The sequence below is a fragment of the Platichthys flesus genome, chromosome 15, assembly GCF_949316205.1.
Source record: "Platichthys flesus chromosome 15, fPlaFle2.1, whole genome shotgun sequence".
Taxonomy (NCBI): Eukaryota; Metazoa; Chordata; class Actinopteri; order Pleuronectiformes; family Pleuronectidae; genus Platichthys; species Platichthys flesus.
Genome location: NC_084959.1, coordinates 10,637,661 through 10,649,732, shown reverse-complemented (window position 1 = coordinate 10,649,732; position 12,072 = coordinate 10,637,661). Strand labels below are relative to the sequence as shown.

Below are 12,072 nucleotides of genomic sequence, written 5' to 3'. Positions count from 1 at the left end.
ACAAATTACAATTTGCCTCATAGGACTTAATGATTTCCCGTTTATATTTTGTAAAGTTTGCACTCAAACAACCCTTTGCTTACATTTGCTCCACCTTTCCCCAACTTTACTTCTTTAAAAGTCCTGTATGGGAAGTTACTACAACATGGTTCATAAAATGCCACTTACAAAACCAAATCCAAGTGTAGAAGAAAAAATCAGAAGGCGGAGGAGAAATTCAAGAGTGTTGAGTTCAAAGTTCAAATTATATTGTGAACAAGTGCACAGTTTGAGCAGAAGCAGGGGCTATTTGAGTGCGAGCACAAGGTTTTCAGTGAAAGCTTTACAAAATCTGAACTTGTAACCAACAAATCCTGTTCTCAAGCTGAAAGACCACGCTCTTAAATAAAGACAAGAAAAAAAACAGACTGATATGTCTGCTGAAAAGTGACAGAAAAGCTCTTAGAAATTTTCTCACTGCAGATAGAATTCCTTTTGAGCTGTGGATCATTGCTGTAGAAAGACACTATGACATAACAGTACCTTGATACTAAAGCGTTGTCTCCTGTGGGTCTGACCTCTGATGTCCTAATTAAAGCAGAGAGAGGAACATATTGTCAGACATGCTGGAGAGGCTGCTCCGTGAATACGGCTCCATCCTGCTCAATGAGGGCTAATGCACCTCTTTAATGAAATGAGAAGCTTGCAATGCCCTAGTACGCACTGCAAGGTTACCGCTGTTGCATGTCCCCCCCCCCCCCCCCCCTCCTCCTCCCCCCCACCCCATCTGTCTAGTAAAGGCATAAAATGTCTCAAAAATGTTTAGGAAGTGAAAAGCTTCATAGATTCATCATCATCCATGTTCACACCATCACTCCCTCAGATTCCCACACTTCCGGAAAAGGGATGAGGACCCTCACCATTTGTTGACTCAATAGGAATGTTTACATTTTAAACAAAATCCACCAGAGGATGGATGCGTAATCTAATCTGAATGCACTTTTCTGACATTTAAAGGAATAATTACACTTCTTTAGAGGAGAGTTAGATGAGAAGATTGATGCCCCACTAATTCCTCTCCTTTAAATATGAAGCTACGGTTGGGAACAGCTAGCTTTGCTCTGTTCAAATGTAATAAAACACTTTAAAGCTTTTATCAACCACCAGCCAAATTCCCCAAAAATGTCCCGGCTTCGAGTTCGTGATATACTCCTACACTGTCCTACTGGTTTGGAAGCCGGGGCTGACAGTGGGTGTCATCGTTCCTCGCGCACCTAAATTGATGTCTGCATAAGTAGATGTTTTTCACATGTGTAATTGGTGCCCATGTCAGCACCACGTAGTGCTAAATTGCTGGCTGCGTGCTGATGTCTGTACAGCGCCTTATGTTAGAAGTCTTCACAGTTCTCACAGTTCTAAGGAACCAAGACCAGACCTAAGGTTGACCAGGTCCATATTAAAAACTGTCTAATTTGATTGTGCATTCTTTTGCTTTTACGGCCACAAGTCTCAGGTCTAAATGTCAATAACCACCCAAATCAAAATGACTGTACTCAATATCAAGTCTGTCCATGTGACATGCCATAAAACACTACTTACAATTATAGGTGATCCCATGTAAAAATATTTGGACAATTTAACAATACATTTTTTTTTATGTTAGAATGACAAACATTGAATTTATTGGAAAACTATAATAATCTGGATGTCATTTAGTTGGTTCCAGATTAGTTTTGGTGAAAAATGTAAAAATAAGGCTAAGAAGAATAAAAAAAACTATTTTATGTTTTTAGTTTCTCTAACGTGAAGATTTTATGAATTTCTTTACCTCATATTATAGTATAATGAATATGTTTACATTTTGTGCTGCTGTTAACACAAAACGAGATGTGAAAGTGTCACCTTAGTCCCCTCTTGGTTATCTTTTATAGACAAAATCATTAATTGAATAATCAAAAGACAAATAGATCTTAAGCATATTATACAAATATACCAAAACGTATGTACTTCATCATTAATCAGCATTAGCTTTATGTTTTCAATTGTCATTTTCTAAGATAAGATGTATTGCAGATTTAATCAATCTTTATTCGTTCTTTGCATTACTACAGCTGAAGAGGTCACTTGAGATTCACCAGTTCTGTGTGGAAACAGCCCCATCGAGAGTGGGAGTGATGAGTGTGTGGGCAGGTGGACATTACTGCTGCTGTACACTTTAGTACTGGCAGTTCCTCTCTCCTGTGCAGCATCCTACTTCTGCAGGATGGCCTGAGGGGAGCCCTCATTAGTAAAGCCCGAGCAGGGTTTGCTTGTTCCAAACAAAGCAGGCTCGTCCTTGAAACAGAAGACACGACTAATACCAGTTAAGGTTCGCCCAGACAGAGATGGTGTGACTGGATGTAGACAGCGGTTAATAAAAGAGTGGAACAGGTAGGTGACTGCCAGTGCCGTGGAGTAGAGTGTTCTGCACAGTTTTGCTTTGAAGTCAGATTTAGGGAAAATCCCCTTGTTCTGTAGCCACACATCTGCGTCAAGGTGATTTTAATTTAATTATTAAGAAATTACTTTTTATAAATGGCGGTATTTTTTAAATGGTCACACACATGCCATTCTGTTAGCAGACAGGTGTTAGCAGACAGCAGACAATACATTTCAATACATCAAAATAGACGCATTGCCTTTCACAAACCAGAGCGTTCAATGGAGATTTAAACTTTAAACTTGATTTGAGTAGTATGTTCAGAGTTAGCGGATTGTGATTGTTTCTGTGGGTCTAATAAGCTTAGAAGGAGAACGTAATGTAGTGTGATTCACAGCAGAGCGGACAACGATTCTGCCTGTCACCAGTGAGTGCAGCTTCACTGCTAAAAGCTACTGATTCGATCATGTGGTGATTCAGAGTCAGTTCTCTCTGACAGTTCCTGCAGCTTACAGGCCGAGCACAGACAAAGGTTTGTCAGCAGCGGTAATGAAAAGTAAAGGCATGAAAGATAATGTGGGTGATGTCATTTTAAGGCAAGGCAAGTTTATTTGTATAGCGCATTTCAACAACAAGGAAATTCAGAGTGCTTTACATAAGTCTAACCCTGAATTCAAAGTGAATGTGAGAGGCAGGGTGACTGCATTCAAAATCAACTAATGCACGAGAAGAGTTTGTCCTGTGGCAAAATAGTTTGACTCCAGATAAGAGATAAGAAAAAAGGAGGAGAAAGGACTGGAGGTGAATTCAGAGATCAAGTGATGAGTTAACTAGCTACAGAGACAGATAACAGTCGGTTTATAACATCTGTAAGCAGCTATTTATGCTGGTGTACCAACGGCCACACTTGACCAGCTCTCTGCAAACATGCTGAGCATATTTCTGAACATAACAGCCACTAATCACTTTTTTCTAAATTATTAGATTGAATATCATTTGAAATGAATTAAAATTACAAGTAAATCTTTGACCAGAGCCAAGGTTGTGTCTTCAAAGTCCTTATTTCTCTGTTATATTAGTTAAGACGGCAGCAACCCGTCACACAAGCTTAAAACTGGAGATTGTTTGGTGTTTTTGCCAAAACCGATCAAATGAGTGGCCAATGAATAACCTGATGATTGACTCATCGATTTAATATCTACACCTAGATATTTTTTATTGATAATTATCTACCTATAGTTGATCACAGTCCTTGTCACGTAGATATAACAGCTGAAGGTGCAGTCAGTCCAAACAAACGAAGGGGATAAAATAATAATAGAAGACTGTTGTAACGTTGCACAGGTCCCCAGAAGCTCCAACAGTTCAACAACACTGATGTCACAATTTATCCTAATGTCCTTTAATAAACTGCCAGCTCGTCTAACACCACCTTCTCTCCTACTCCTGCTGTGTGTGTGTGTGTGTGCGCGTGTGTGTGTGTGCGTGTGTGTGCGTGCATACTGTTCAATGTTTGCAGGAGAAAGCCGGATCAACCCCCTAGTTCTTTACAGCTGTTGGAGACATTTCTGTTTAATGAGGTCTAGAAAGGCTCTCCCCTCAATTACAATCTATCAGCTCTCAGTGTGTGTGTGTGTGTGTGTGTGTGTGTGTTTGTGTGTTTGTTTGTGTGTAGGGTCATTTAACTCCCCCTCTCCCTCCTCTTCAACTCATCATCACTTCCTTGCTAGTCAGTAAGCAGAGGGTAATATCACACTTCTGTCGAGTTTTCCTTTTTTCATTTAAGGGAAATCTAATACAGATCGTACCACTGAGACGAGGCTGCAGTTGCAACAATCCATCTGGCTTTATAATCGTAACTCAGCCCCACACTTGTCATATGGTGAGTCCCAGTGTGCTCTGTTAATTCACTGTACCATGATACCTCCACAAATAAAAGGGCTAGAGAGAGCTATAGAGCTTCAATTTATCAGAAAATGATTCCTCATCACTGAAACGATGAGGATGTCAGTAAGAAATGACTATAATTACTCGTTTTGTGTATATCGGGTGTATCAAGTTAATGTAGTGCAAGAACTGTTCTTAATATAATATCAACTACAGGATTGTTATGTCAGGTTTGATGATTATTAATGAACAATTACTTCTTATGTCTCCTGAGCCTTTGTGGTGTAAAAACAAATCTGAAATGACCTGAAATGTTTCACTCTTGTATCGATACAGGGCAAACAGGAATTTGTTGAAAGTAAAATAAGGATTTACAGAAAAAAAAAAAAATACTCCTAAACAGCTTCAAATCTTCATGGCAAAATTCCCAAGGCTCTAAACTCTACTGGAGGGGATGACATTCATACTGCTGCTTCTTTTGAGGGTCGCAGAGGGGTTGGAGCCAATACCAGCTGACATTGGGCGAGAGGCAGGTACACCCTTGACACGTCGCCTACATACAGATACAAATTCACACTCACATTCACACCTACTGTCAATCTAACATGACCCCAAACTGCAAGCCTTTATACTGTGGCAGGAAGCCGGACTGCCGACCCAAACGCAGGGAACATGTGCCTCAGACAAGATTGTCCGACATGTACCTTCCTGTTATGAGGTGACAGTGCTCAAAACAACCCAGGCGGGAAGTTATACTCTGTGTTCACAAAGGATGAAAAGAAAATACTCTTGTGAAAATATGTTTCTCTATGGTTGCTTGATGATATTTCAAGGCGCTGCTGTCTAATGCCAAAACCTCACATAGGCATTCAAATTAGTTGATATCCGGTGGCTGTGAAGGTCACTTCATTTCAGCACTCATCAAAACCAGGCACTTGCACGGAAGCCTCCTCGTTCCTCCTGTTCCTCCACTCACTTATTACCACTCTTCCTTTTGTCGCCTGTCAGAGGAGAAAAACCTGAGAGTGGAAGTGAACACATTTACAGAGCACAGATGTCTGGGTGAGTTACGATTAACACTTCATGTGGAAGCGCTAGTTTGAAGTTAGGACTCGTGGAAACAAATAACATTTACATACTGCCTCTGTACAGCATCCACAGAAAGTCCTGAGTGGAGAAGCTAATTAAACCCTGCAGGAGTTACTGGATTATGATTTAAATGATCAAAACCTACTCACTTTGAAATCAGAGGAAGGCGGCTCGTGTACATCTCACCACAACCCAGATGCAAGCATGTGTCTTCTTGTTTTATTCACACAGAAGCGTCATTTATAATTTAACGTTTATAATAATTTTAAGTCATGGAGTACTTCAGAGTAAGCCCTCCGAGGATGCTGACACTCAAAGCCGCATCCTGTTGTTTTAAAATGTGAGTCCCAGCTGCCTGGAGGAAAATTTATTAGAACCTAACTGGCATAATTTTAACGCACACTCACACACGCTCTGGCCACACACCCAAACTCGTTCTAACACACCAAGTGCTTCACCCACCCCCTATTAACACACACTCGCACACAGAGGGGTTCTCTCTCCTAGCAGAAGTCTATTATTAGCTGTTCAACCCAGAGACAAACTAATGACACGTTGGGATGAATCACCAGCGCTGCTGCCTCCGACTATCATTACACTCACGGCTACAGCTACAGTAGACAACCATGTCGGACGCTGTCCACCATGCACACCTACACACACACACACTCATTCCGTCAGTCTGTTTGAAGAACTGCAGGAAAAGTTCTCGTCCATGAGCCACTAAGACCCTGGTGTCTGCAGGTTCTCACAGCATCATCTATAAAACCTGATTCAACTAATACCCCTTAAACTGGCGTCCAGAGATCAATGTTTTATTTTGGATTATCTGCAACTAGTGTGTTCACTGCCAAGTTTAATTTGCACTCGGTATTTAACTAAAGAAAATGTGTCCATGGTACCTAGTATCGAAAAACTGTCACGTCTGGTCATATTGATAATCTTGTTAACTTGTTATTTTAATTGGTAAGTGATTTAAAGAAACACAAATCCTAATCTTATAATTGTTTGTTTTTACATTTCCCAGAGTTTTTCTTTCACGTACAAAGAACGTCAAGGACAGGGTTTTTGTTTACATAACATTGACACTGGTGTAGCCACTGGTCGCCAAATTGATGTCTTCCTCTGTGTCTTCTACATGTGTGGCTCCTCTTTTTCATTTCATTTGCATCCGTCCCATTCAGGCTTCTGAACCATTTTTACCAGCACCACATTTACGAGTCTCCAGAATTCACCTTGGGGAAAAACACTGATCGCATCAGTTCTCTTTATCGGCAGATACACAAAGTTGATGTATTGGAACTGGGAAAGAAAATCATAATTTCCAGCTACAGCAGACAGCTTTTCACAGAGGAAAAGGCTATAAACACCCATTGTGCACTACCTGCTCGGCACCAAACATCAGACACTGTGAGGGACTAGTGGGGCTTTAACAGCTCAGGATCGTGACGCAGCTAAAAGAGGGTTAACGTTGTACTTACAATAATTCTGTGGACTGAAAATTGACTCCAAATGAATGATAATGTTTCTGTGTAGCTGCCCTGCTGGCCTGGGGGTCAGAGCAACGAGCACAAACTTCTATCCTAGATCTTTCTAGCCTCATTAATCTGGTAGTTTTGTTTTTCCAGCTAAATGGAAAAAATTACAGTTTTGCTCCATTCTCATCGCTCTAAGCATCGGTTCCAGTCACAGCAGGAAGACAAACCTAATTATGGTTTAACTGCACAATCATAACAAGTTTATCCTGTCTACTGTATCTATGTAAATACCAAAACTTTTGATAAATAAAGGGAAGAATATTGTTACTGATATACCTAATTTCCCAAGTATTTAAATCAGTTCTGAAATTTGTATTTCACATCTTACTAGCTCAGCTAATTAATCAATAAGTTAATCGAAACAACAAATGAATCACAAACAAAAGTTCTAGGTTCTCATTTGTGAGGATTTGTCTTGGAAAACAAGGATTTTGATCAACAATAAGTGAGAATTAAGCCTTTTCACTCATTTGATTTTAAATTGAAGGATACTTTTTCATACAACAATCTTTTATTTGGGAACATTTTATAGATTACTCAATAATGAAGGTAATTAATACAAGTCTCATTTGCAATTTAAAAACGTATCTGATGAGACCCAGCCCTGTGTATTTGACTGATTTCTTACCCATATGTCCTTTTCATTTATTTTACAAATAAGATGAAAAGATTAAAGAGAGGGGTTTTACCACCGTGTAAATTCTCTGATGAAATTTCAGTATAAATATAAAGGTATCAGATGTTTTCTTTGTCAACTTTATTGAGAATAAAAAAGAAGCAAAATAACGCAGTTTTCTGCTTGCATCGGTCCTGGAGTTATCTAGAGCACAGTTATCAACCTGACACATATAAAGAAGTCTGTCTAAACCATGGCTGCTCCTGCAGTTGCTGCTGCTGCTGCTGCTGAGTTCACGCCGACTACAGAACACCATTATTACATGGTGCAAGGACTCCTGGGTTGTTACTATAGCAACTGACGTATACAATGTAAAGACGTGTCAAACAAAGATGCAGATCAGACCTCGTCGTGTGCACAGTTTCCCACATGAACAGAGGGCACGGCTTTCACTGGCAACAGGCAACGTTAATGGAAGCATAATTGATACATTAGATCGTGTGTCAGCTCTGAGAGAAAGTTGATACCTGATCTGAGTTCGAGGCTGCATGTTCGACTCCATTTAAATACTGACGCAGCTCATAGGCAACAAACCTCACACGCACACAAATGTTCAAGATGAGCTGTGTAATCTTGAACATGTGTATGTTTGTGATTGCGTTTGTCCATTTAATATTACAGTCAGGTTAACAACAGGAAATGTTCCAACAAGTCCTTTACATTATACAGAAAAAAAATATTTTCTGATGTGACGCGACAATCAGACAATGAAGAAGATGCAGAAAGAAGAAGAAGCCCATTCCCGTGAAGATTCTCTGTAGGTAACAATTAAAAGTACTGGGGCAGGGCCAGTGGGCGATGTCTTCCATTGCTGACATGATGTGAGCCCAGCATCGTGATTGCTGCCGCCCACACACAAACACACACAAGCACAGTTATCGGTGATACGACTTTGCATCGACTTCCATATGTTGAGGACGACCTAACCAGGACCCACAGACCTCAGAAATGCCATTTTACTTCATCAGGACCTGGGTCCCCATAAGGTCTGCTGGTCCCGACAAGGTCAGTGTTTATGCAGGAAGAGGTCCTACAGAGGTAACAAAAACAAGTACAGAAACTAACACACCTTTGCTCATAACAAACAAGAGGCAGGTATACTACATATTTGACATATAAGACCTTTATAAATATTTACACTTTTGGCCATTTGCTCAACAAATGAACTCTTAATCTGAACAACAGACTGAGCATATTCATGTACATTTAAACTCTAAAAGGGAGCTTCTGGTCCGTACGGTCTCCTAGGATCCTCTGTCACACGGTGAGGAGCCAACAAGTGATTCATCTACTTCAACAAGTCAAATAAGTCACTACCTCGGCCAGAAAAAGACAGACAGAGGGATGTGATACAAAGCAGGCTGAGGCTATTTTGGTGCATTTGGCCGTTTCACAAAGCCGAACTGGACCGATTCCATTTAATTGACTGGGATAACTCTGGCTTTCAGCATCATAAGGAGGACACTAGGCATCACACACCAATTTGTTGAGATGTCCACTAAAATCTTGCAACAACCAGTCGTCATACCATCACATGTTTGTGGATTGAAGACATGTATTTGGATTCCACTTCCACAATGATATAGATCTTATCATCTGTGGTTTTGTATGAAAAGATGAGTTTTTTAACTAAATAGAGAACTACTCCTTAAACCTAAAAGATTATTTTACTTATTCTATTTGAAAAAAATCCCCACTCAAATTAATATTTTGACATTTTGTGAAATATTTTCAGTTTCTTCCCTAGAGTCCTTCCGAGAGTTAGATGAATTTAAGCGAATAAGATATAAGTGGATAATCAGCGCCTGTAGAACTAAACTCTTTCTTTCAGCAATATGAGACTGGCTCGAGTCTGTGGTCTTATACCTGCCACCGACACATGGGCTCTCCATCACTGCTGGAGTGCATCCTGACCTTCTCACAGGTTAAGTGCCATATACTGTACATGTGTGCCCATCAGGTCCGGTGAAGTCTTTTTCAGACGTGATTTCGAGTAACAGTCTCCCTGCCACTTTTCGTGCCCTAGATGAATCCTTCCACCATGTTCTCCCCAGCACAGTTTCTGCACCTATTTTGGATTTAAAACCAGGCCAGGCAGCAGACGGCTCAGGGCAGAGCTCTCTCTCCGCAGCTTTAGAATCAGATCTCAGTGCAAATGCGTCTGCTAAGTTTGCCCCTGTCTTGAATCGCTGGATTCTGAGGAATTTAATTCAGTGACTCAAATCATGAATAATGCACGATATGAATCCTTTCTCTGTCAGATCTCTGAACATGGTTGTGAACATGCATCCTCTGTCTTTCCTCTGCAGTGTGTGGGAGATGTAAAACATGTCCTGTGCAGGTTTGAGTCATCGTGTGATATGTTTCCAGGTTGCAACACTTTGAAATCTGGGACAATTCAGTGTGTGTCTTGGATTTCACGGTGTACCGATCAGTCTGACGATGGAGGCTAATAACGTAACCGGGGATGGTTATTTTTAGACTGCCTGAAGATGCGCTCAGCAGTGATGGCGATGGCTTCCTCCCCCTCCTACACCACGATGACGTCGAGCTGTTACGCAAAACCAGGGGTTCACCTTTTGTGGATCTACAGCTCTGTCAGCGATGGCGTCAATTTATGGCACTTTAAAACATAGAACAGATACACACGCACACAACCACACACACACACACACACACACACACACACACACACAAACGCACGCACACAGGGAGGCTTTATAATACAATGCAGCATAACACGGCCGTGCTGTTAGAAGCAGAACTGATGCGCTTGTAACTTCTGCTTTAGCTTTCATTTCCCAATTGAAGCAAAGACACTTAAACAATGGGCTGGTGACACCCATCAGGGCATGAGGAAGGTACCCGGGCGGCCAAGCGAGCATCCCGGCTTATCTGACCCAGCCAGGGTCGAAGCCCGCTCACCTCCACACTCACACACACACACACCTCTATCAAACACAGCATGACAACTTCACTGCCCTTTTTCCTTGTCGATTTCACGTTAGAAACGCAACAAACACCACAGCATGCCGTGAGAGAAAGTGTACACTTAACTATTTGTAGAGGTGCTGGAGACACAGGTCGAGACATTCCCCCTCCACCTCGTCCTCAGACACCTGGTCCGACAAAGGGCGCATCGGCACCGGGTCGCTCTCCTGCAGCGGCATCCTCATCTCCCGGAGGAAGAGCTCCAGGAACCGTCGGAAGGTCTTCTCCTCTGCTGAAGAGCCGGCCATCATTTCTCATTCCTGGACAGATAGAGACAGCTCCGTCCGTCAGTATGGCTCCGCTAACTTACCGGGCTGAGAAGACACGAGTCGGTGCACTAACCCAACTACAGGAGTGCCAGTGCCACACTACCACAGTGAACGTGCTCTGTACCGGAGGAGCTGGGCCGTGGACTGCCGGTGAGTCTGGGAGCGGAGGACCGGGCTGGACGGGCAGGAGCGATGTGTCTGAGGCTTCACCGCCGAGGAGGAGCTGTCACAAGCCGGACTCGGTCCCCATTCACAGCTAAGCGGGGGCGCGCGTCGCGTTATCGGGGATTTCGCACGATCAGAGGGCAGTGACGTCGGAGAGAGCTCAAGAGCGCGCACGCAAACTCGTGTCGTCAGGCGTCCGAGACCTTCTGGAGAGGGTTTGAAGGTGGTTTCATTAATGAGTCTTTAATAGAAACCTTTTACTCGTGTATTCCAGGAGTAACTCACATCTATTATTTTTATAATATTATTTACATCGTTGTTAAAGATGTGTAATGCTAAAGTAATTGAATGTAGAGCATTATGAGCTCAAATATTATTCATTCGTATATAACTATGGTGGTCCTGTAGTACAAATCACAGCAGAAAATCACTTCACACAAAACATAAGAAAAAACACAACAACCAATAACAGAGGCACAAAAGCAAAATAGAAAACACAATCAAAAAACATCACAGTTAATAGGAACACAAAACGACAACAGAACAGCAACTTAGAAAACACAACGACAAATCACAAAGCACAATGAAATCTACTCCTATCAGAAAAGGTAAGTACCTGCTATCAATGAGGCTCGTCCCTGGTTGGATGGGCACACTGTCTACGTGTTGTGATTTGGTGTCATGCTATCTTTCTTTTGCAGTTGTGTTTTTGTATGTTGTGATTTTTTGTGTGTTCCATTTTGCTGTTGTGATTTGCACTTCAGGGCAATCGTGCATTACAGATTTTACAAACTATGTAAAATTGTCTCCATCGGTTACAGCTGTTAAATTATACTTATACATGAATTGCTCAGTAAAATGAATAGTAAAAAAATAAATAATAATAAATCACATTCCTTCGGTTGTGAGTACTTTCAATTTTGATACTGTAAATATGCTACATTACAAAACAATACAATCTAACTTTCAAGCTGATGATACTCACCTACTCTATTTGATTTATATTATTTACAGAGTGGACTTGTTAATTTCCCGTGAAATAAAAAAGAGAATTGTCCA

The 12,072-nt window shown here is 41.4% G+C and overlaps 1 protein-coding gene across 2 annotated transcripts in view; it reads right to left on the bottom strand.

Annotated features, from left to right (window-relative positions):
• The window catches only part of ppm1e (protein phosphatase, Mg2+/Mn2+ dependent, 1E), a 38,056-nt gene extending 26,953 nt beyond the window's left edge, over positions 1-11,103 (bottom strand). Inside the window, exons 1-2 of one of the 2 annotated variants that reach the window (XM_062406878.1) lie at positions 10,973-11,103; positions 10,646-10,839 (exon numbers count right to left, since the gene is read on the bottom strand). In XM_062406878.1, coding sequence (XP_062262862.1) covers positions 10,646-10,830 — 185 coding nt within the window. In that variant the 5' untranslated portion in view covers positions 10,831-10,839; positions 10,973-11,103. Of the gene's footprint in view, positions 1-10,645 lie in introns of both variants that reach the window. The other variant, XM_062406879.1, reaches the window with a different exon arrangement.
• Between the last annotated feature and the right edge of the window lie 969 nt (positions 11,104-12,072).